Source organism: Schistocerca serialis, chromosome 3 (assembly GCF_023864345.2).
Source record: "Schistocerca serialis cubense isolate TAMUIC-IGC-003099 chromosome 3, iqSchSeri2.2, whole genome shotgun sequence".
NCBI lineage: Eukaryota > Metazoa > Arthropoda > Insecta > Orthoptera > Acrididae > Schistocerca > Schistocerca serialis.
Genome location: NC_064640.1, coordinates 894,078,432 through 894,104,043, shown reverse-complemented (window position 1 = coordinate 894,104,043; position 25,612 = coordinate 894,078,432). Strand labels below are relative to the sequence as shown.

At 38.8% G+C, this 25,612-nt stretch overlaps 2 protein-coding genes and 1 long non-coding RNA gene across 4 annotated transcripts in view; 1 reads left to right on the top strand and 2 right to left on the bottom strand.

Annotated features, from left to right (window-relative positions):
• The window catches only part of LOC126471143 (uncharacterized), a 611,803-nt gene that overhangs the window by 5,535 nt on the left and 580,656 nt on the right, over positions 1 to 25,612 (top strand). Inside the window, exon 2 of one of the 2 annotated variants that reach the window (XR_007586297.1) lies at positions 21,471 to 21,550. The exons of the other annotated variant lie outside the window; for it this stretch is intronic. This is a non-coding gene — a long non-coding RNA (uncharacterized LOC126471143). The remainder of the gene's footprint in view (positions 1 to 21,470; positions 21,551 to 25,612) is intronic. 2 annotated transcript variants of the gene reach the window in all.
• LOC126471138 (delta(14)-sterol reductase LBR-like) overlaps positions 1 to 25,612 on the bottom strand; it is a 765,587-nt gene that overhangs the window by 476,009 nt on the left and 263,966 nt on the right. The window lies entirely within an intron of this gene.
• Positions 5,045 to 25,612, bottom strand: part of LOC126471137 (delta(14)-sterol reductase LBR-like) — an 887,948-nt gene continuing 867,380 nt past the window's right edge. Inside the window, exons 23-26 of the mRNA XM_050099227.1 lie at positions 19,611 to 19,909; positions 15,162 to 15,406; positions 14,860 to 15,077; positions 5,045 to 5,796 (exon numbers count right to left, since the gene is read on the bottom strand). Of these exons, the coding sequence (XP_049955184.1) occupies positions 5,669 to 5,796; positions 14,860 to 15,077; positions 15,162 to 15,406; positions 19,611 to 19,909 (890 nt within the window). The 3' untranslated portion in view covers positions 5,045 to 5,668. The remainder of the gene's footprint in view (positions 5,797 to 14,859; positions 15,078 to 15,161; positions 15,407 to 19,610; positions 19,910 to 25,612) is intronic.

The window sequence follows — 25,612 nt, the reverse complement described above, 5'->3', positions numbered from 1 at the left end:
TTTCCTTCTTTGCTTAATACTGGCTTGCCATCTGAGCTCTTGATATTGATACAGCTATTTTCCTTTTCACCAAATATTTCTTTTATTTCCTATAGGTGACATCTATCTTTCCCATAGTCATGCATGCTTTTACAGCTTTGCATTTCCCCTCAAACAATTCCTGCTTTGCCATTTTGCACATCCTGTCAATCTCATTTTTTAGGTCTATGTATTCCCTTCTGCCTACTTCATTATCTCATGTGTTATCCAACAATTTCTACTAGGCCTCATCTTTTTGCCTCTTTGATCCTCTGTTGCATTCACTATTTCATCTCTTTAATTTGCCTTTTCAGCTTATATTGTAGTCCCTTCTCCTGTTAAAGTCAATTGTTGCCCAATGCTCTCTTTGATAACCTCAACTACCAGGTTCTTTTAATTAATTTTTTAATTTTGTGCAAATTCTTCAGATTTAACCAGCTGTTCATAGCCAATATGATCACAGTCCACAAACAACCCTGGAAATGGTGCGGTAGCGTTCTCGCTTCCCACGCCCGGGTTCCCGGGTTCGATTCCCGGCGGGGTCAGGGATTTTCTCTGCCTCGTGATGGCTGGGTGTTGTGTGCTGTCCTTAGGTTAGTTAGGTTTAAGTAGTTCTAAGTTCTAGGGGACTGATGACCATAGATGTTAAGTCCCATAGTGCTCAGAGCCATTTGCACCATTTTGAACCCTGGAAATATATTACAGCTTAAAACGTGGTTTTGAAATTCTTGTATTACATAATCAACCTGGAACTTCCAGGTGTCTTCAGGTCTCTTTTATTCTTTCAAGCGGTATGAATTATTAAACTGTCCTCTGTGCAATATTCTACCTGGAGGATTCCCCTTTCATTCTTTTCCCCCAGTCCTTGTCCTCCAACTGTTTTTCCTTCTCTTTCTTTTTCCTACTATTGAATTCCAGTCCACCATCACAATTAACTTTTTCTTTCCATTAACTATCTGAATAATTTCTTTTATTTCATCAACTGCAGTATATAAACTTGCACTGCTACTGAGGGTATTGGCTTCGTGTCTATCTTGGCCTTGGTAATGGGCTCACTATGCTGTTCATAATAGTTCATCTGTTCTTATTCATATTCTTCAGAAATATTTGATTTTGGGTTGATAATCCTTTACTCACATCATCAGAAATACTGTTCTTCCTGTCACTACAGTTTACAAGTTTACAAGTCCAGCTACATCTAACTTCAACCTATACATTTCTCTTTTTAAATTCTGTAACCCAGTTAACCAACTGAGTCCTCTAACATTCCACCCTCCAAGCTGAATAGTGCTAGATTTCTTTTTCCTGATGACAATGTCCTCCTGAGTACTCCTCACCTGAAGATCTGAGTGGGGACTATTTTACCTCTGGAATACTTTATCCAAGAGGGTGCCACAATTATTAAATCATATAACAGAGCTCTATGACCTGAGAAAATTTAATGGCTATAGCTTCAAACTGCTTTCAGCCATCACAGTACGAACACAGCAAGAGCCTATTTGTTAATATTAGAATGTCATATCAGTGAATCCTCAAGACTTTTCCCCTTCAACTACTAGAAAAGGCTTTTCCCCTTCTTCAAAAACCACATGTTACTCTGACATCTTGACTGATACCCATCTGTTGTGGTTGCCTAGTTGATTCTTCCAATACATTAACAACACATTCGTCATTTGGTTCTTGGAACAACTCAACAACATTAGCAGCAACATCTAGTTCAGAGAATGTAGAAAAACACAACACACTGCTATTTTTTGACATCCTAGTCCACCACAAACGAAACTGATGTCTTGGCCACAGTATCTACAGAAAACCTGTGCACACTGAGCTGTACTTGGATGCCATCAGCCATCACCACCCAGCATAGAAGCACACTGTGTTACAAACATTGAAATATCCTTTAATTACAATATCATAGCCAATAACTTGTCCCATGAGATGAGACATCTATCTGAAGTCTTTAGGAACACTGGTCATCAAATAAAGGAAGTGATGTCACGCAAGAACTGCAATAAGACCACCAACAAGAAGTAGGAAAAGAAACTTGCTTTTCTGCCAATCAGTAGCTCCGTGTGTGGCAAGATAAGCCACCTGCTGAAAAGTCACAAAATCAGACCAATTTTCGGGCATTCATAAAAAAATACGGACAGTACTGAGACCAATTTAAGGGTGTGGCAGGTCTCAGAACACGCGGTATCTAAAAGATACTTAGAGAATGCACCCAATATTTTGTCAGACAAACAGTGTGCATTGTAGAACAATGCAAAAAAGAGAATTAGATTTTGTTGCCTACACTACCCTGAAAAAACTGCATTAGCTGAGCATGCTCTAGAAAATTGTGACCAGATCAGATTTGATAAAACCTCTATCCTGATTCACACTAATGGCTTCTGGGACTCTTTAGTTCAAGAACCCACTGAAATAAAAACCACTGACAACACCCTTAAAGGATGGTTAGCAGAATCACAAATTGAAATTCAAGGTTTTTTCCATGTTTTCAAGGTTCAGTTTTACTTTTTATCAATCTCTTATTTTTGTTTTAGTATATAAATAATACTGCCTTATAGTCTACTTCTTATCAAAATATGTTTGTAAACATTAAAATTTTCTAAAGGTGTTTGTCTGTCAGTGTTATAAAGGGTGATTCTTATTAACATTTAAAAAACCCCGAAATGACGTAGATAACTCTGAGACAAGTAATTTAATATGAGACACATGGGGTTGCAAATGTCAGAATATACCCCAAAATTGGATGACAAACGCTGAACACGTGACATCACCAGATGACGATGATGTACGTTGCCGCACGTGAAGGCGTTGGGCTTGTCAAGCCTACTCTCGCTGGTAAAGGTAAGTGCTTCACATCACTCTGCTAGTCTACTCATAAATGTAACCCGAATGATTGTAGTCTTGTATAGCTACTACCAGCACTATCATATCAATTGGATAATTCAAGAATGAAAACAGAATAGCCTAGTGGAGCGATATGTAGCACTGCCACTTTTCGGTGAAGGTAGGACTGACAAGCCCAACTGCTGCACGTGCTGCGAGGTACGTCATCTGGTGACTTCACATGGTCAACATCTGTCATCCACTTTTCAGGTATTTCCCGACATTTGTGGCCCTCACGTCTTATATTCAATTATTTGTCTCAGCATTATCTACATTACTTCAAGGGTTTTTAACTGCTAATAAGAATCACCCTGTATATCAAAACTGAAAATAATAAAGGAAAAAGCAATGCACTATACTCGTTCACCAAGCGTCTAGATTTAACACACAGCATTTCTTGTTATACTGTACATAAAACAATTTCACGTAAAGTACTTAATTTCAATATTGTTTTATTTCATTAAGCTGACATTCCCAATACACTCTCGGCCACACCTTCTCAACTTTCAAAGTTGTGTTGCGACAAAATGAGAAATGAGAACATGGAAGAAAAATTTTTTGTGCCTGTTTTATTAAGAAAAGAAAATATTGACTTTAATTTTTATTATGAAACAGTAATAATAGAGCAGAATATTTTAAATTCCAGGACTCCATTTGAATTTCCTGACTTTTTTCTCAGGTTATGTAAGATGCCCGGCAGATTCAGAATTTTCAAGGATCACTAGCTACTTAATAAAGCCAGCAGCCTGTAGCTCAGCACGGCTTGCACCCAGAGAGCATGAGGTTGAAACGGGCACATCGAATGCAGAGTTAACATGTGGCAAGGTTGTGAGCACCAGTGATATCACAGCCAGCAGCTACAGTATATAAGGGCATACCAGCAGTCAATCTACAGTCATTCAACTTGACAATGGAAAAGAAGTGCTTGATCAAAAGTTAGTGATGTTTTAACTTCAATGGCTGAAAGCACAAGAACATTTTATTCAGTGTTACTGCCATGAGACTAAGCATTCTTGCACTATTAAGTTTTGTCTGTTGGTTTCCCTACAGTTTCTTTTGTATGGACAGTGTAGTAGTCCATTTTTCCTTTTACAGTATTCTCCAAATGGTACCATCAAACCAAGCTGGGTCTTTGCCATATTTTATTACTTTCCTTGATACGTATTTATGCAAACCATGTTATATTAATGCACAATTGTTCCCCATATTCAAGATCTGAAGTAAATGTTCTCAATTTACCCTTTAAGTAAGCTGATAGCCAGTCACAAATACTTTCCTAACTTTAGTTATGACCTTTTTGCTTTTGGTGATCATTGTTTCTCATAACACCATGGTCACTTATCCCTCTCTCACTGATGACACAAAAAGATTGGTTCTGTTTGTAGCCACGAGGTCTAAAATGTTTCTTTCAGCTGTGGGTTGGTTGTCTAGTTGTTCAGGGTAGTTGTCAGACAATGAAGTCTGACATTATTTTGCAGCATTGTTTGTCCTTATTGTCAGTAACATTAATGTACATTTTCCCAATTGATATTGGGTAGGTTAATCACCACCTGATACCACCATTGTGTACTTGGGAGTATTTCCATGATATCAAGTTTAGGCTACTTTGGATAATGATATGATCAACGAGTGTGGATCTGTTGGTAGAAACATCTGATTTATAAAAGAAGTCAATCAAACCTGATTATTCCTGTCCATATTAGTTTGCAGTCCAATTTATTTTAGACTCACTGGATCTAATGTTTCTGCTTGTTACAACAAATGCTCCTTCTCCACGAGATTATAATCTGTCTTTCCGATTTGTGAACACAGATTCAAATATATTTGTGTAATTGCGTAGCATTAAGTTCTTTAAATATTTGGAAGGTGTACAAATTACTGCTGCTAACAAAAAATTTAATTTCAAATGAGATGAATATCAAACTAATGATGGGAGTGGTCATTCCGTGCGCACATTTAGTGTCCCATTTCACACAGCTGGGAGACACACAGATCATATCAATGCAGTTGACTAGCAACCTTTGAAAGAGCAAAGGCTTGCCATTTGTCTTTCTTACAAGCAGTCTTTACACTAAAGTGGAGTTTCCAAAAACAATGTTAGAATACAGGTAATATTTAAATACACATACACTCATTTAACCTAAACCTATTTATTTAAACAACACAATTAGAAAATAATTACAACAAAAATACAGAAAATAACCAAATATAAAATACACAGCATGAAATGATATTTGTTCAGTTCGTGCCATAGTCTGAATGGCGTTTATAACATATCAATCAGTAAGGGCTTTAATTTGTACTCTCATAAAGTGATACGTATAATAATACTAATAATAACACTGTAGAGTGATACGTATAATAATAATAATAATAATAATATTAAGTAATTAACTATAAGTACTAGCCAAAGACATATTTTTTAAAAAATTACTGTTTTAACAGTCTTCTTAGATCAATAAAAACTAAACTTGCCACAATAAATGTTGATGCTCCTATAATCTTTCAGATTACATAAAAAGTGCTACATAAAGATCATTTGTAATTTTAGACCATCTTAAAATCTTTGAAAACTCTTTTTTAAGAAAATGTATGTGCTCAATTGCTAAACAAAGACAGTTCAAATAGTGCACAGTAGTTATCACAAAAAAAAAAAAAACATTTTATAAATGATTCCATATTTGAACATGGCAGTTAGCCCCATATTCACAATCATTTAGCATGATCTTGTTTCACACGAGTTACTGAGAATTACAGCTTAGTATTGTTTGGTGTTAACTTCACCTGCTTGATAGGCTGCTGAACGTTTATATTCCCTGAAGGCTCTTGAAAGCACAGTAACTGTAAATGCTGATGGTATTATGAAAATACCAAGGTAAGTGGTACCTGCAAGAAATAACAGCTATAAAATGAAATGTCATGGTGATTAAACTTGGCAACAAGCTTAACATTTGAAGTTACAGCTAAACACATTATAAAGGAAGCACATTAACGCCAAGAACATTAACATGCAAACAAATGTATCTCACTTGATATAAAATGTTAACATACATAGTAAACAATAGATGCATTATGCAGAATGATCAGTTTATGGTTCATAGCTTACAAATGAAAGTGAGATACTGCGCCTGTACTTCTTTTTCATGATTAAAAAAAGTGTTTACATCATTCATGATGCCTATTAAGCAGTTAAGTGGTGATGAGAATGGCAAAAATACAGTTGACTGATACTGTATACTCAACATGGAAAAAGTATTTCCAGCTTTGAAAGATTATAGAGAACACAGAAACAAACATACTATCTACTAGAAAATAGGGTTATGGGACAGCTCCTTTTATAAGGCTATACCTTATAGGTATTAGAAGTCCTAAAAGACTTATCTAGTTTTATCAGAATACTAGAAGACATTAAGAGTTCAAACATTATGACCTAACTGCAACAAAATGACTTACTCTGTGGAAACTAGCGCCAGTTATAAAAAGACTGATCACATGCAAACCAACCTATTTTCTTCAAATATGATATTATCAGTACTATGAATAGAAGAAACAAGGCAATGAGGAAACTATTAGTCCTAGAAAGAAAATGAGGAACACCATTCCCATATAAAGTTTTATGTATTTCAATTTTGTACTGGAAAGCATTTTTACAGGAATATGCAGTTTTTAAGTTATTCTAAAAAAAAAAATTACTTTTAACTGCACCCCCCCCCCCCCCCCTCCACCGGTGGGGATTTTCAATATGTTGTTCATGACACATCCTCCAAACACTGTACAAAAATTTGCAACTACACAATTTTTTTTCTCCTAATTTTTTGTTGCTGACTGATAACAATATCAAAAAAATTTGGATTATTATTACAAGGGAGACAGGACAACCAAGAGTACAGGATGACGGCATTACCATCAAAGTGAATGGGAACTTGATAAATAACAAGCTGGAAGTCAAAAACATTTTGAATAACAATTTTTTAAATGTTGTAGAGAAAATAGGATCTAAATGTTCATTAGAAGAAGCAAAGCAGTTAATGGAAGAGGCCTTACCCACACCATTTGATACAATTGAAATTCCACCCACCTCTCCTCCTGAAATTAGGAAGATAATAAACACTCTTACGAATAAAAGCTCACATAGAATTGATGGCATTTCCAGCAGGATAATAAAAGCTTGTTCCTAAGAGATAAGTGGGATTCTTAGCCACATATGTAATAGCTCCCTGAAGAAGGGTATTTTCTCAGATAGACTGAAGTATGCCATTGTTATACCACTGCATAAAAAAGGGGATACATCTGATGTCAACAACTACCGCCCAATCTCTCTTCTGACTGCCTTATCCAAAATTCTTGAAAAAGTAATGTATTGTAGAGTAGCTTCACACCTTTGTAAAAATAAAGTTTTAACAAAATGTCAGTTAGGTTTCCAGAAGGGTTTTTCAATGGAAAATGCTATATACACTTTCACTAATGAAATATTAAATGCTCTGAGTAACCGGAAGTCACCCGTTGGGATTTTTTGTGATCTATCAAAGGCTTTTGATTGTGTAAATCATGGAACACTTCTAGATAAGCTCAAGTACTGTGGTATGAATCGAACAGTGCTCAAATGGTTTAAATCATACCTAACTGGAAGAGTGCAGAAAGTTGAAATAAACAGTTCACATAATATGCAAAAAACTGGTGATTTCTCAAACTGGGGAACAATCAAGAATGGGGTGCCACAAGGTTCGGTCTTGGGTCCTCTGCTGTTCTTAATATATATTAATGGCTTGCCATTCTATATTCACGAAGATGCAAAGCTGGTACTTTTTGCCGATGATACAAGTATAGCTATCACACCCGACAGACAAGAATTAACTGGTGAAATTGTAAACGATGTTTTTCAGAAAATCATTAAGTGGTTCTCTGCAAATGGGCTCTAATTAAACTTTGACAAAACACAGTATATTCAGTTCCACACAGGAAATGGAATGACACCATTAATAAATATAGACTTCGATCAGAAATCGGTAGCTAAGGTAGAATATTCAAATTTCTAGGTGTATGCATTGATAAGGGGTTGAACTGGAAAAAACACACTGAGGATCTGCTGAAACGTTTGAGTTCAACTACTTATTCTATTAGGGTCATTGCAAATTTTGGCAACATACATCTGAGTAAATTAGGTTACCACACCTATTTTCATTCTCTGCTTTCGTATGACATCATATTCTGGGGTAACTCATCATTGAGTAAAAGAGTGTTCATTGCACTAGAGCGTGTAATCAGAATAATTGCTGGAGCTCATCCAAGATCCTCCTGCAGACACTTATTTAAAGAACTAGAAAGCTTCACTGTAGCCTCACAATATACATATTCACTTATGAAATTTGTTATTAACAATCCGAAGGAATTCAAAAGTAATAGCAGTGTAACGGCTACAACACTAGGAGAAAGGATGATTTTCACTGCTCAAGGTTAAATCTAACTTTGGCTCAGAAGGGGGTAAATTATGCTGCCACAAAAGTCTTTGGTCACTTACCTAATAGCATCAAAATTCTGACAGATAGACATATAGCATTTAAAAGGAAATTAAAAGAATTCCTTAATGGCAACTCCTTCTACTCATTAGATGAATTGTTGGATATAGTAAGTGGGTAATTTCCTAACCCCCAACAAAAAAAAAATTTAAAAATACTGAGTGTCATGTAATATTTTGTCTAATGTAATATCTTGTATAGACACCTTTTATTAACCTGACACGTTCCACATCATTACGAAATGTCGTATTCATGATCTATGGAACAAGTACTAATCTAATCTAATCCAAACTATTGGAGCTGATACGTGTAACAGACACTTGAGAATGGCTACACAGCCAAAACTATGTAGTACTGAAACATATAAAATAAAAGGGTAGTTTAATCCTAACAATGGTGGCCAGCACAGCAAATTGACAGCATTCAAGTATAATAATAGTTGCTGTCTCAAGCTTTTCATCTATCATGCTGTTATTTATGAAGAAATTTGATCTGGTAAAAATTACCACAATATCTGACTAGATCTCGACAAAATATGTCAAGCACAAAGACTGGCAACTTGCTCATAATATCTAAATACAAAGTGGTGCACTTCGTGGAACATAAACATGTGATATCCTTTTAACTATAAGATTAATGAGTCACACCTTGTCAGTCATATCATAAATGTGTGTGCCTTGAAGGCTATGTGAGCAAGTGCCAGACAGTAAATCCAAAGGTCGAGCTTTCAAATCTCAGCAAAGTCAAAGAATTTTTCCTGTCACTTATCACTTCTTTCATATCTAGCAATAATTTGTTAAAGTGAAAAATACCAAATGGCACCACAGTTCGGAGTCCACCTGTATCTAGTCATCTCAAAGGTCAGAGGAGGCCAAGAGCATACTATCTACAATATGACCGTGCCTAATGCAGCACTGAATTGTTTGAAAAAACCTTCGTGATGAGGACTGCTTTAACTCTCCATGCCTTTTTTCCCCTTTCCTCAACAATATGTAGAGATGTGCGACAGAACAACCACTTTGGCTCAGTTGTAGTTGAAGCAAATCACAGGCGATAGTTAACTGATAAAACACTGGGAAAACACAGTTTGCCTACAAAAGAGGGGACTTAAAATACACTTTTATGCCCTATACTTGAGTAATATTCAAGTGTATGGAACCCATATCAGGTTGGACTTACAGGGAACATCAAGGGATGATGCAAATGGTTACAGACTTTTTATGTGTAGCAGAAAAAAAACCCTCAAAACACACAAAATCTTACCACTCTCAATACATGGATAGAATACAAGAAACTTCAGTATATAGTATGGTAAAAAGTACCCTCTGTCACACACTTCACAATAATACACATACGAAGTGTGTGAGAAGAGCAGTGAGACTGATTTTTTATCTACCAATGTTTTCATTTTTTTTTTCTTTTTTTTTTTTCTTCAAACAACAACAATGTCCCCTTCAAAGTAGTTCCCTTTGGCAGCTATACATCAGCAGAGTTGTCATTCCCAATCCTGCAAGCAGTTCCAAAAGGCTTCAATTGGTAGGGCCTTTTTTTTAACAGTTTCATCACATTCGTTTGAATATTCTTGCAAATCACAAAATGACATCCTTTTAAGATATTTTTCAATTTCGGGAGAAGAAAAAAGGTGATAACGACTCAGATGAGGCAAATGAGGGGGGGGGGGGGGGGGGGGACTGTGGAACAACAAGAATGCCTTTTATGGTAAAAAATTCCATGATGGAAGTGGTCATGTGGCTTGGGGTGTTGTCATGTTTGCTCTTCAAGGTGAGGCCATCACTGAATTAAAGCCACTTGTCACAATGATACACTGTGAGTAAATGTGTGTGCATCGGAGATAAGACAGTCGGCACAAGAGCACACTCATAGATTTTTCATTAGGCTTCTCACAATAAAAAAGTGCTGAGTCAACAAATCTAATGTTCTAAGGAATCATGTGGTTAATTATTAAAATGGATGAAGTGAATCTAATGTGCTTAGGAATCATGGGGTTAATTATTAAAATGTGTGAAGTGTTGGAATGTCAGACAGCAAAGACTCAGAACAATAATTTTTCTGAGAGCGCAGACATGAAATGAGTAGTTTCTGTTATTTGCCGAGGTGCGAACTATCTCCTCAGCTGAGCATATTGTCTGCTAATTGTATTTCGACAGATTTCTTGATCACTGAATACCAGTAGGATGAGGCTGTGAACAGTATCTTGACTTTCCCATAATTCATGCAATGGCCAATGGAAATACAATGGTCAGGCATTGCAGCTTTGTTGGGCTGTAGAAAGCGGATATATAGCTTGTGTTTGATGCAACATTCTTGTACAGAGCATATTGTTTATTCTATGCAACTTTTAACATGCTGACAAGGAATTTCATAAATTCGTAAAAGCAGATCATCTTTCACAGATCCAGGAAGAGCTGCCATCTTGGCTGGTGTGTGGAAGATCACACCCACTTAATGCTTCTTTATTATTCTGCCCATACAGCATTTGGATTGGCAAAAGTGATCACTGTCATAAAGACTGAGGTATAACATCAATTGCAGTGATGCCATGAGATTGAGGGAAGAGATCGTAAGTTTAATAGACAAAGAAGTGTCATGGGCAACACAAATGTGGGTAGGTGCATTGAAGAGACAGAGATCAAGATGATGAAGTAGTTCGTGAATCAAAAGTCTGCTACCAAACCAACACAGTACTACCCTCCACCACTTACCTCCACCCGGGCTGGTTCACTCACTGACAGTATCTGTGTTAACCAGCATGTAAACCCATCCAGATGCTCTGGGGTTCTGACAGAGGGCATGGTATCCTCAAAGGACTGGAGATTATCATAACTGAAATGCATTTCATGGAAATTAACACAGATCGCAGAACAGGCGGACATTAGTTGTTGCCTCACAGCCACTGGCAGATGACTGTCGTATTTCCACTGTGTGAGATATTTGTCATGATACTGCATAAACAACCTAGAAAGGGCTCTCCCCACAAGTATCGCAAAGCCAGAGCAATTGCCAGACTGACGGCCACTGCCCAGAGTCCTGATACCACCAGACAGGCACCTGTTCCTCAGCACTTACAGAGAGGTAATATCTCAGGCCTCAATAGTGCATTCCCTGCGTAGTCAGGTTCCTTGCATGGCCTACATGTCTCTAACAATATTAGAAAAGGTGGAGAACAGACCTGGATGTGGGGACTTAATGAAAGTAAGTGGTTGAAAATAAATAAGTAAAATGGGAAAAGCCATAATCAAAGTCCTGCGACAAGCTAGGTTGTCAATAGGCAATCTGTCTACAGACAGAGTATGAGAAAAGATAAAGTCAGAAAGTAAGACTGCAACACTGGAAAGGAAAAAAATAATGCAGTGACTCGAGACACCATGCTCGCCACAGGTTTTCTCAGAAAAGAGTAGCAAGGCCACAGGAGAGTGAGGGAGTGGGAGAGGGATTAGGGGGATATCATTACAGTTCCTCCTTGAAGAAACTACTCATTGTAGTGATATAAGCGTTTGGTGGAAGATTAGGAGGGGGGGGGGGGGATGACAAGCCTCAAACATAACTCTAGGAGACTTCTAGCCTGCTGCCTTAAATCCACAGTTCCTGATTGTGAAAATATTGTTGCTCAACATCTGGCATTCTCAAATGGTGTTCAATAGGCTCCTAAAACTATGACCCTCGACTTCTTGAAAATGCAGGAGGAGCACATCATATTGAGCATTATTTGCTACACCGATCTATGCCCTACAAATGTGTGAAAGAGGAGTAAAATCGATGACTTGTAGGGTGTGTGCTACCTTTGCAAAACATTAAGCTGCCTCAAGCCAAATATGAAATACGTGTCTTCATCATCATTTTTGGCAGTTCTGGAAACACTTCATTCATAAATGAACAAGACAAATAATCATTTAGTTTTGAAGTTCCAACAACAACTGTGTTTGCAGACTAAATTACAGGAATTCATGTCCACCTATTATAAAAAGAACTGTTCTTTTTAACATGAACATCGACAGGAATCAGACACAACACCAACATAAACACTGGTTTGTGAAGTTCAAAAGTCTAACTTGTGAGGGAAGTTACTCAGAAACCTGTACTATGCTTCTGTGTATACTTCCACAACAGATGAGAATGCAGATGAGGACAAAAACTACTAAAATAACTTTACAGATAGCCAGCTACCAGCATATAATAATGTGAACAGAGTTCTACAAAACCCAACAATATAGAAAATAAGAACTGAATAAAAGTACACACTGATGATAGCACAAAGATGTTGAAACATATTTGGGAATTTGAAAACAGTTATTTGCATAACAGATGAACCTGAAATCCCACAATAAAAAGAACTCTCTCGTATATGGTGCCACTGCATTGTTAAAAAGTGTTCTGTACGGATGACTGCTCATGTCATAAATGTTCAGGGTTGATTTGCTGGCCAGTGGCTTGCCCTTCAATAGTTATAATCAGGGTTAACCATAAGCAATCTCTGTCATTAACACATTTTTAACTACAACAGTTTGCCTGGCAGAGGAAATTTTACCTAGCCCAAGATTCTAACTGTAGACACTTGGCACAGTGAGGCACAAACTCTGTTCAAAGCTCCGTGGTTTGACTATGTCCGAGATCTAGTATCTCAGTTTTTTGGGCACAATAAAGAGCACCAATTTGTCATTTCTTTTGTAGGGTTTGTACACAACTGTCACAAAGGAACCTCTTTACTGAAGCAGCAGGAGTTTTCCCTATCAAATATGGCAGCTACATCTGGTTTTCCCATCAGTGCATTATCGTCAGTAATATAGGCTACAGGAACTCCTGTTATAGTTTGCAACACTGACAGCCAACAATACAATCACAAACATAAACTATTGGAACAAGACACACAACAGACCTCACTAACATCCTTGGCAATCTAGCAGAATGCGATCAGGAACATACAAAAATTTGCACAAAAATCTTGAAAATTCACTGGTGTGCAAAACTTAAGGATGAAAGTAACTTTCACACAATGTGTCACTGCCAAATAACATAGCTCGATAGAAGGAACTGCTACAGTACAGTACAGAAGGTAACGGAAAGACACACAATGAGAAGAACAAAAATGACACTTTGATTCAAAGACAATAATCACACAGAAGTCACCGTGATTTATAATGGTCCTCTGGACATTAGGAAAGATGGGAAATGGTTCTTAATAAGGTATGTGATCATCATGGATGGCAATGTATACTCTGCAATGTACTGGCAAAAGGTTGGTAAAGAATTATTGTGGCAGAGCGATATTCGCTAAATATCCTCTCATTCCAAGAACTACTCCACCTGCACAGTTCAATATAGTCACACACTGTCATCCATAAAAACAAAGGCAGGGTGAAATGAACCCAGAAAAGGTGCACATGGGGAAAGAGCACAGTGTCACAACAACACTGACTGATAAATGTACCATGTTCAAAGATTTTGAGGTCAGTATGTCCATGCAACAACATGCCTTCCAACACTTTTAACAAAAGTGATAATGTTCGACAAAGCTGGGCGTATCCTCATCTGGTGAAAGGTGGGAACACGCAATACACCCAGGAACATTGTTGAACATGGTCATTTTGATGGTCCATGTGTTGTGCAGTGAGTCATAATGTTGCATGGGTGCAGTGACCTGCCAATCATTGAACACAGCACACCCACCAGTCAACATTGTGACACTGTACTCCTTCCCAAAGTGCATATTTTCAGGGTACATTTGGCCCTGACTTCATTTTTATGGATGACAAAGTGTGATCACATCGAACTGTGACGGTGGGACAGCTCTTGAACGAGAGGATACTCAGTGAAAGGACTGGCCTGCCTATTCCTCTGACTTAAATTCCATCGAATGTATGTGGGATGCATTGGGGAGATGTATTATAGCACATCCAACAGTTGTCAACTGTGGTGGTGGAGGAATGGAATGCTCTACCACAAGAACTCCCTACCAACCATGTGGCCAGCATGGGAGCACATTGCAGAACATTCATTGCCATCTGTGGTGATCACACACACTATTAAGAACCACATCCCATCTTTCCTTATGTCCAGCAGACCATTATAAATCGTGGTGACTTTCAATAAAAGTGTCATTTCTGTTTGTCTGTCTTTCAGTTACCTTTTGTACTATACTGTAGGAGTTCATTCTATGTGTGGTCGATGTTTCATCGACCTATGTTACTTGGCAGTAACACATCATGCAAAAGTTACTTTCACCCTAAAGTTTTGCACACCATTGTAGTTATAGGTGTTAAAAGAATGAGTTCTAATTTTCTTATTAAGAACAATGGCGACTATATTCACTAAAACAACAAATCATGACAGATTAACCAGTAGTGTTTTATCACTCATACATGAATCTGGTCCTCTAGTTACAATAACATTGCTGAAAACTGGACATAAGACTTACCAGCAACCAAAGCCAAAGCCCAATAAATAATTATCTCTCCCATATATGCTCTGGTCTGAACAGCAGCACTCCATTTAGGCAGCACATTCACCCTCCAAACTGAGGTGACTGGATATTTTAGAGAGAGCATTTTCCTGTGGCTGCTCGACTGTAATAATATTTGTCCAATTGTATAGAAACACAGTACAATATACATTTCTGTCAGTGATGCCTTTAATCTGTGAAACAAGATAAAAAATTTTTTTTTCTTCTTCAGTAAGTAGAGAGATGTCAACAGCAATTAATATATGTAAGAGACTAACCTATAGTCCAAGATAGCTTTTGTAGTGAATGTCAATATGAATGGAAATGTCATAAATCCCACTGCTATCATGTATCCAACACCTTCTGAGATAGCTAGGAAGGAATACAGATACAGGTCTTCATGAAAAATAAAGTGTAAAGAATATAATGACTGCAATATTGTAGATATTATAACAGATCTTAATATTTCTTCTTCCACTCCCTGCGAATATGCTTTTGTGGCAATCAACATGTTCAGTGTAATCTGAAACACAAACAAAAACAGCTAATTAAACAATTTCTGTTACTAATGTAATTACAGCATTACATTAATTATTTATTCACAGATGATGAAGGCATTAACCCTACAGCTAACACTACAAGGCATGCACACATAGCCTACAGGTAATTATGTAAATGTCAGAAGTGATATGTCAAGATAATCAAAACAACAACAACAGCAGATACCACTAGCCATAGACTTCTGGCAAATTCCTCCCACTCTCCGAACAGCCTCTCCATGAGGAGAACGTGTTCAAAATGTGTAGTGTTAAGTTAAACACAAAATAAATACAAATGTGAGCAACAGCTGTAGAACACAAATAGTAATTGTTACAATATACATGCCCAATCAAGGCTGGACAAGAATGTATAGATTCTCTTGCCACTACAGAAACTACTAGACATCAAATCGTTCAAATGGCTCTGAGCACTATGGGACTTAACTTTTGAGGTCATCATCAGTCCCCTAGAACTTAGAACTACTTAAACCTAACTAACCTAAGGACATCACACACATCCATGACCGAGGCAGGATTCGAACCCGTGACCATAGCTGTCGCGCGGTTCCAGACTGTAGCGCCTAGAACCACTCAGCCACTCTGGCTGGCAAACTACTAGACATCACTGTAATCGATGTTGTGACACGTGATATGGCGGCATGTGAAATTAAAGTAAAAAAAATGCTGCTTGGAGACTGTTTAGCATAGTTCTGGAATGTTGAGCCCACGGCATATAAATAGGTATCAGCAGGCCAGGTGACTGAATGGTGGACTTAGACTATGAGGGTCAATCAAGGTGTGGAATCTGGGTTACTATGCTAAAGGATTTTTCTACTAATTCTCACATCACAGTCCACATTGACATCCTAAAACCCTAACTACTTTGAGAATTTTGTTTGCTCTTTTCTTGGTATGAATCATATAGAGAAGTGTCTCTACACTAATCAATTTTCTTTATTTCTATAACGAGCTGAGAAACCTAGCTGCATTGCTCAGGTATTCATTTTGCCAATTTTCTATTAGAAATGAATACAAAAAATGAGCTGTGTTTGAAGTACAGTATTTTTAAAAAATTTATTACTATGTATTCATGAAAACGCTTTGTAAATTATCAAACAGTCATGTAAAGAAATATGCACGATGTACAAATGTGTAGGAACAGTATCCAGATTAAGGAACATGATCCCCAACAGTTTCTGAACGCTGGTCACTGCTGCTTCATGAGTATACAAAGTGATTTTGTAACAGTCTCTATGACAACGCCTCTTCATAGCTTTGTAGATGGCTACAATTTTTGCCTGCAGCCGTCTACGCTTCACGATTGAAAGATGTCAAAAGCGGTGCCAGTTGTCAGGGATTTCCTCAAGTTGACTCAACTGTAGGAGTGTCTTAGCACTAAAGAATAAATGCATTAAAACTTCATGAATGATGCAGCTGTTTTTCACCCACCTCACTGATCGCCACGTTGTATCACCTGAACTATGGGTCTTACATTCACTGCAATTGTTACCCGACAGTAAAAGACATGTGTACCAAGTTCAGTTGGATTGGTCCACTGGTTCAGGAGGAGATGGGGAAAACACAAATGGACCCCCCTCCCCCCACACACACCCACACATTTTTATAATATGTAGAGATTGGAAAATGTGGAGTTGTAGACCAAATGCAAAAAAATATCAGGAAGTCCACCGCTGACAAAAGGCAATGAAGCAAACCACTAGTAACTGAACAATTGTGAGGATAAACTGACTGCGATATGACAATGCAAGAAAAATGTGTGTAATACAGAGCAGATAGCACTCATATCTCAAAAGATAAAGTAGTTTTAAATATAACACTTAAAATACTGGAATAAAACATTACATAAGAGATGAGCAATCTGTGGTACAATTTTGGCAATATGAAGATTTGATTGCCAGAAAAAAGAATAAAATACTTTGCTGGTTTGGCTCATAAATAAAGAAATATCTTGATGATTATTTATTGAAGATGATAAAACTGCTATGGCAATACGATTACATTACACTAAAACTGATAGTAGAAGATAAATCTCTAAGGTAACACAACTGTACATAAACTCGGGGTTGTTGAATTTAGTTGACATCAAGCTTCCCAGTGATGCTTCTAAACACTTTGACATTGCACAAAACAGCACCTGGATAATGAGGAACCTCCTTACTCAGAGTTTGTACTCTACTCTGTGAAGTTCCACCAGTCTTAGAAAACCACAAAAGGTCACCAACCAACCACATTCCATACATGTTCAGGGGTGACATGTCACGCAAATGTGCAAACCAGAGAAGCAGTGGTACACATCTTTCTTCAAGTATGACTTCCACATTTCTCATTATAAGAATCCGAGCCTTGTCCTGTTGAAATACAGGCACCTGAGTTGTCTGCTGGAGGTGTAAGTCTTCTACTTCAAAAACATAGTTGATTTACTAGTTATTCTTTAGATTGCACTTGAGATGTACGAAATGAGAACTCAAGTTGCATCCAGTGATGTCCCACATCATTTGCAGGATTGCAATCACTGCGGCAGCATTTCATTCATATGTGGCCATCACAATCGGATATGTTAAACCAAGACTCCTCAACCATTCTGGTGACAATGCCTATGTGGACAACACATATTACCAACGCAGTTTGCAGTAAGACAATGTTCAACCATCAAACACATCTACACCAGCTGCATTGTTTCAGAATTGAACTAATACTATACTGCCATTATGGTCATGCAAACAAAATGGTGGTCATCTTAAGTTGTGGTCACTTGGTGTGATCAACACATTCATTCAACAAATGCATAACTATCATAACATACCATGTTCAAACTAAAATGACACCATACGACAAATCCATGTCCATAAGATTCATAATTATGGTCAGTTCAAAATCACTTGTCTGTACAACTGTGTGTGCCCTCTGATGTTTGTTTTAAGGTGTCCACTTTGCATGAGAGCCCTTTACTGATGCAGCTTGTGAAGTTAAGTATGACAATTCTCTTTTTGGCAACAGTGTAATAGCTCAGTTTCATTAATGAGAAGCAAAGTAGCTGGAATCCCTGAAATTTGGAAGGAGGTGATCTACACAAAGTGGAAATGATGTAGCACAGGTACTTTCTGTCAGTGACTGCTACTGTGCGTGTGTCCTCAGGAACCCACAGATAAGCTGTGGATGTTCCAGCTGGCTTTGGATAGCAGCTTAATGAATCCTAGAAGTTCTAACACCATAACAGGAAGATGGTATAATACACTTACCATACCACATGAATTTTCACCACAGCAAAAATTCCAGTCAGGTAATACTGAAGCATTCTACAACAGGGAAATATTTATGGAGAGAGACATGAAAGACTTTGAATAAGTTCCAGAAATGAGATGGTATTCATAAGTGACATAAACTTTATTATATTTTGCTGAAGTGCCATGTAATGCAACAGCTTTAAAGTAAATAAAGATATTTTGTGGTTCTTATTTCAATCCATAGATTTCCTTTACTGTTATCAGTATATTTTCTAGTGCCTGTAAGTGTTTTTGTGCGTATTATTGTGCTCTAATTTGTCCAGACACTATTCAACCAACATATGGGCAAACAGGCATCTGCAGCCAGCGTAGGCAAATAGCTCACATAGGTTCAGCCATGCAGCTGGGCTATAGTCTACAGAATCATAGGCCATGCCCAGGCACCCATAATATAATGTTAATATTTATTTTATCATATTTGTTGAACATGACATTTATTTTTATTCAACAGATACAAAATATTTGGAGTCAGACTCCATATTTAGACAGGACACACAACACTCTTCAGAGTAGGAACATTAAGCTGGGACCTTTCTGGAGATCCTGATCCCACACCTCCCTCAAACAACAATAAAAGTTGACACAAACATAGATATGATGTTAATCCCATTTTGAAGTACTGTGCAAATTTCTTTACATGTACATCATGGTACCAGAACAAATGTTGAAGATAATTTATTCAATTAACAAGATCAAAACATATACCTACAATCAAGATTTACCTTGTCACTGGGGATAAACCGCATTGGCCAGAGGTGGGTCACCTTGGCATGAAGTTGATGCTTTTCTGTTTGCCTTTTAATTTCTTTATGTCACATACACAGAAATGATCTCATAATGAAGTTATAGTATCACATTTGCTGCAAAAACAATATTTACTTACCACAATAAGTATGGAAAATCGATGAAGGATGAGCTTTACATCGAATTTTCCAATACGAGGAGTAACTTCTTGTCCCATCCAGAAGTCATACCACATAAAGCCTTTTGATCCATATGGATTACGATAGGAGATAGGCAATTTACCACCTCTTCTGTACAGAATTAGAGAAAATACAATTCCCACAAGCATTGCTGAAACTGCAGCCTCACTATACACACTGACTACAATGTCAGCAACTTCCCTTTTGAAGTAGCACACTGATGAACTTAGAACCAGTGCAAACAGGGCTGCGAAAATCCCTGTGGAACAAAATATAGAAAGAGATAACTTTATGTTCCTTGAGAACATTAATTAAATTTACACCAAGAAATTTACAATTGCAATATTTATACGGTAGTCATTACAACAGGCTTCATATTACAAACCAGGGAGAAAATCACAACCAGAATTAAGAAAAATCCCTCAATGACCGATCAACAACAAGTACTCACTGTTAAATACACCACCCCAACAGTCCCCTCCCCGACACAACTACCCCACAATCCCCTTGCTATGGCCACCAACTGGGATGGGTGCAGAGATGTGTCTGGGATTGGGCAGGTGGCAAGTAATAGCATGTGGTGAAGCACAGCGGAGAGGGGAGGGGAGAGGAGGGGGCACGTGGCGAGGCATAACGGAGAGGGAAGGGGAGGGGGTAGGTGGCGAGGAGAGGGGTAGGTGATGGGGCGCGGCTGTGAGGGGTGGGTGGTGAGGCGCAACTGTGAGGGGTGGGTGGCGAGGCGCAGCTGTGAGGGGCGGGTGGCGAGGCACAGCTGTGAGGGGCGGGTGGCGAGGCACAGCTGTGAGGGGCGGGTGGCGAGGCACAGCTGTGAGGGGCGGGTAGCGAGGGGCGGGTGGCGAGGGGCGGCTGTGAAGGGCGGGTGGCGAGGCACGGCTGTGAGGGGCGGGTGGCGAGGCGCGGCTGTGAGGGGCGGGTGGCGAGGCACAGCTGTGAGGGGCGGGTGGCGAGGCACAGCTGTGAGGGGCGGGTGGCGAGGCACAGCTGTGAGGGGCGGGCGGTGAGGCGCAACTGTGAGGGGTTTTATGTGAAAATTCTTAAAAGATTTTAAATAAAAGAAATGATGTTAATATTCTACATCAGTATTATTTGCGTCTACATATTTAATTCACGACATAGTCACCCTGGCGACAAAAGCTTTTCCCCAACAACAGGAGACTAGTTTGTTGATACTGTCACTGTATAATGTTTAACATTGTTGATGGAGCCACAATCTCACGTATTCTTGCATTGCTTCATCATTATCAAATCGAAGTCCTCGAAGGTGTTCTTTAAGTTTTGCAAACAGATGAAAAACAGATGAAAATCAGATGGGACCAAGTTGGGACTGCATGGAGAATGATCAATGACAGTGAATCCAGTGTGTCGGACTGTTGCAGATACTGCAGTGCTCATATGTGGTCTGGCATTGTCTTGCTAAAGGATAGGGTGTTTCATGTGCAGACAAAAGCTTTGAATTCGAACCTTTATTACAGCACGCTGTTTCTCACGTACTAGCAGCTTTGTTATACACCATCATGTTTTAAGTTACAATTCAGAAATCTCTAGCGGCAGAGGGCATGAAGAGCAAAGATGTAGAATGTTAATAAAGTTTGCTTTATTTAAACAGCTTCAAATTTTCACATGAAAATTCAGAGGTATTACTTTTCAGCACACCCTCATTTCTTTAATTCTTGGATATGTTGACATAAGCACAAAAAATGGCAAACACATGATCATTAACTTTGAATATACAGTGCTTTAAAAAGTGAGAGTCTACTTGTAGAAAGCAGCACTATAGATTGTCCTACTGACAATTACAGATTAATTCCAAGTTCACACTGGGGAAGGATGGAGAAAGAGAGTGCTACCTCGTTCAGCAACTGAAATATTGCTAACCAAGGTATGTCTTTATTGTAACTAGTTAAGACATCCTTATATGTTTATCTATTAAATTATCAAACATTACTGGATTTCCAAATAGTTATGAAAGCTTTTTTGATAAGAAATATATCTACATGTTGAAAAGAAGTGTGGCTGTGTGCAGCCCTTAGGTATGTATAACACTGCCAATAATCAAGTAGTACACATCTACAATTCCTGCATTTTCACGAGAGATTTCCTTGCATGCAATGTATATAAATGCAAGCCTTGATAAAAATGACAGGAAAATTTTGTGGCAACATGAAGGGCATCCAGCCAACCTCGTAGCAATGCCAAATCTGATAACCACGCCAACCCTGCGTAGGTACAAGATAAAGGCAAAAGAAAAAGACGACGACTTTCTCGCAAAGAGCTAAAGACAGTTCCTTAATAAGACAGCCCCATGTAATACATACTTTTCACATTAACTAACAGAAGTTGTCATTTTCTAAATTGTCCTTTTGTATAATACGTAGAAAAGAACATGCACTATGGGAAATGTAACACTATTTCACATTTGTTGAGTTTGTAAATATTAATATGATGTGACAGTGTTGAAATGTGCACAAGATCACATGTTTGGTAGATGAAGATTCACATTTGTAGCATGTAAACAGTTTCTGAATTTTTTATGACACCTAAAAATGAGATGACATTATTCTCATATGTCTGCAAAATCTGATAATGGGTTTATAATAAGTAACTGTTAAAAGCGGTGCACCATTGAATTTTTCTCCAAAATCAAACAACTGTTTTACCTATTTGATAAGATTGTGCTGTGTGTACTGATCCAGTTGCTGAATTTTTTATATTGATATGAAACCTATAATTATACAAGAGAAAGTGTGCATTAAAATTGGAATACTTTCATGTAAGATTTACAAAATTTGGACATTAAAATAAACACAAAAAAAGTCTGATCCATACCGTGTTGATAGGTCATGGTACATCTGCCCCATGCAATCTTTACCTCTATCGAAGTGTGTGCCGTATTGACATAATCAAGTGGCAGTGTGAGGAGTGAGTCAGACAGAGGCAGGTGACGGAGAAGGAAAGGCTCTTCAGGCACAGTGTGTTGTGATTTGGGCTGTGTGATTTCTCTGTTGGACGACTGGACTTGGCATCACATGTCCGAGAATAAGCTTAAATCCTAGAGGCTCCGGAGAACAAGAGGCGGCTGAAGCTATTCCTACTGCAGAAGTTTGGTATTTTAAGCCTGTTGAATGAATTTGGGGACAGTATGAGATTTGCAAAGTGTTCCTTTCCAATGTCTTTCCCAGTGCGTCGCCTGTCTGCTTATGTGCCTTACCCACCTTCACGGCAATTAGAAATACAAAAATACCAGTTCAATCTTCCTGTTTGCTTAAGCTCTGATCATAGGTACGTTGAATGCGAGTTCAAGAGACCTTCATGTGTTTGTACCAACTGCTTATTGTACCAGCAATTTTCTGTAATTATAACATACTGTGTTTTTACCTTGTTATATATGACAGCTTTGTGGACTTTGGCATAAGTTACCTCATTCACTGCTGTGAGTGGCTTTGATGCTTGCTAGTTAACTTGTTAATTTTGGGGAAAAGGATTCGTGCCAATTTCTTGGTATTTAAAATACTGTCTGTGAATGTAATCGAAATTTGTTTCCCAATTGTGTGCATCCATTCAAATGTTGTCGATTTTCTGTCCTATGTGGTGTTCCCTTGCTACCGTTATGCCAGACGTGCCGTTTTGAAACTGAATTGCGGTCGGTGAGCGAATCTTTTTATCTCCTTGTTGAGATATTAGTGTGTGTTCAGTAATAAGGCCCTGATTGGTGTGGAGGGCTTTATTTCTGCCCATTTTTACTGGTATGTGGGTGTGTAATTATGCTGATAGCCATATTGTGTTTAGTTTCATGGTCAACGGGTTAAGTTTATGATTTGATTATTTCCTAAACTTAAAGGTCATTTTTCTTGCCAGACAATACCAGCAGTTACTAGCACCATGGGCAAAATTGTCTTGATTATCCGGGAGGTGTAGGTTACGTGTGTGTGTGTGTGTGTGTGTGTGTGTGTGTGTGTGTGTGTGTCTATATATATATATAGGTCTTTAAATATATCTGCTTGTGTCTGTATATGTGTGGATGGATACGTGTGTGTGTGCGAGTGTATACCCGTCCTTTTTTCCCCCTAAGGTAAGTCTTTCCGCTCCCGGGATTGGAATGACTCCTTACCCTCTCCCTTAAAACCCACATCCTTTCGTCTTTCCCTCTCCTTCCCTCTTTCCTGATGAGGCAACCGTTTGTTGCGAAAGCTTGAATTTTGTGTGTTTGTTTGTGTGTCTGTCGACCTGCCAGCACTTTCATTTGGTAAGTCACATCATCTTTGTTTTTATATGTGTGTGTGTGTGTGTGTGTGTGTGTGTGTGTGTGTGTGTGTGTGTGTGTGTGTGTGTGTGTGTGAGTGTGTGTGTGTGTGTTTGGGAAACTGAATGTAAATTTTTAAGGTCATGGTTTTAGTAAGTTTTCATTCCTTTGGTCAGTAGTCTTAGTCTTGTACAACATTCTGTGATACCAAGCAACTGTAAATCAATAACTGGCTGTCAGAAAATACGATCAGGTGAATTGCTAAATTGTTTGTTATACAAATTCTTCTTGTTGTAGCTGTTGCTTTGAAGCACCGATACTGTATTAAATTTTTTCATCGTTCTTCTGTCACTTAAGCTTGTACTAATAAAAATTTGTGTGTCCCCATAATTACATGGTATCTCATTATAGGAACAGAAACTTAGTGATAAGCAATTAATTCTCAAGGAACTGCAACAACTGCTTCGCTTCTGTGAAGTTGGTTTTTGAAAGTATTTGCTTCCATAAATGTGATAGTTAAGTGAAAAGCTTATTTGTTGTCTTTGAACATAAATTTTCATTACGATGTACAACATTTTGGGTTTCCTGTGTTTTTCACAGTACAATTTGGATCAGCGTAACGGTGTTGTAAGCTCACAAGTAATTTTTTCTGAATTTATTTAATTGCTCTTTCAACCATACATTGTTCAATAAATATTCTGATCACAAACGATGTTCAATCCTTACTTGGGCCTGACCGCGCCCCCCCCCCCCCTCCCCCCCCACATGACTAGACTCTGTCTCCTGCCGAGGCTGGTACATTGTCAACGCCACGTAGTACAAGGGCCAGATTGTTGCAGTAGTGGCATGGTTTACTTCATGTCTGAACCCAGCACTGCACCACTTCTGTGGTCTATGCAGTCAAAAATGATGTCCTGTCACAACAGTGCGGGACAAGCTGCTGTAAGTACCATCCACTCCAGCTCTGAGAAGTACTCCATGCCAGTCATTGACCTGATGTGGGTCATCCAGCCCAACTACAACAAGACACTGCCTCCACTAGCTGCAGGTCTGAGGTACACCTGGTCCTGATGCTGCCAGGAGCTGCAATGGTACTTTCTATCAGAAGCCATCTGTTGGCTGACTTGAACCAACTCAAAGGCATGCACCAGAGGGTAGATGGTTCACAGCCTATGCTTAGGTACCACCTGCACCTGACTTACTGCCAAGTTGCTGCCTGCCCTGCATGTGGGCACTCTAATACTGAATGCTTCCATCCTCAGGCTGCTGCATCCTATGTCGGGGGTCCTTGGTTCGCAAACACGATTGGGTGCCTTCTACATTGGGCCCACCACACACTGCTTGCTGGTCACACATATGCATCAAACGGTGTGACTGGCTTATTTCACAGTTTGTTGCCATGATGTGCCTGTTGCCTGTCTGTTGAGATATTAGTGTGTGTTCAGTAATAAGGCCCTGATTGGTGTGGAGGGCTTTATTTCTGCCCCTTACTCGGGCCTGACCCCCCCCCCCCCCCCCCCTCCGCGCCAGCTCTACGTGACCAGCAAGGAACTGACTTGGCTTCTACACAACGGTGTGTCTCTCTGGCCTGCCAACTCTGTACCCTGGCTGCCACTTGCTGCTGCATGCTGAGCTAAGCAAGCACTGACAGCCAACCCACTTGGCTCTTATGTATGTAGTGCCCTGGCAGCCATACTGCAA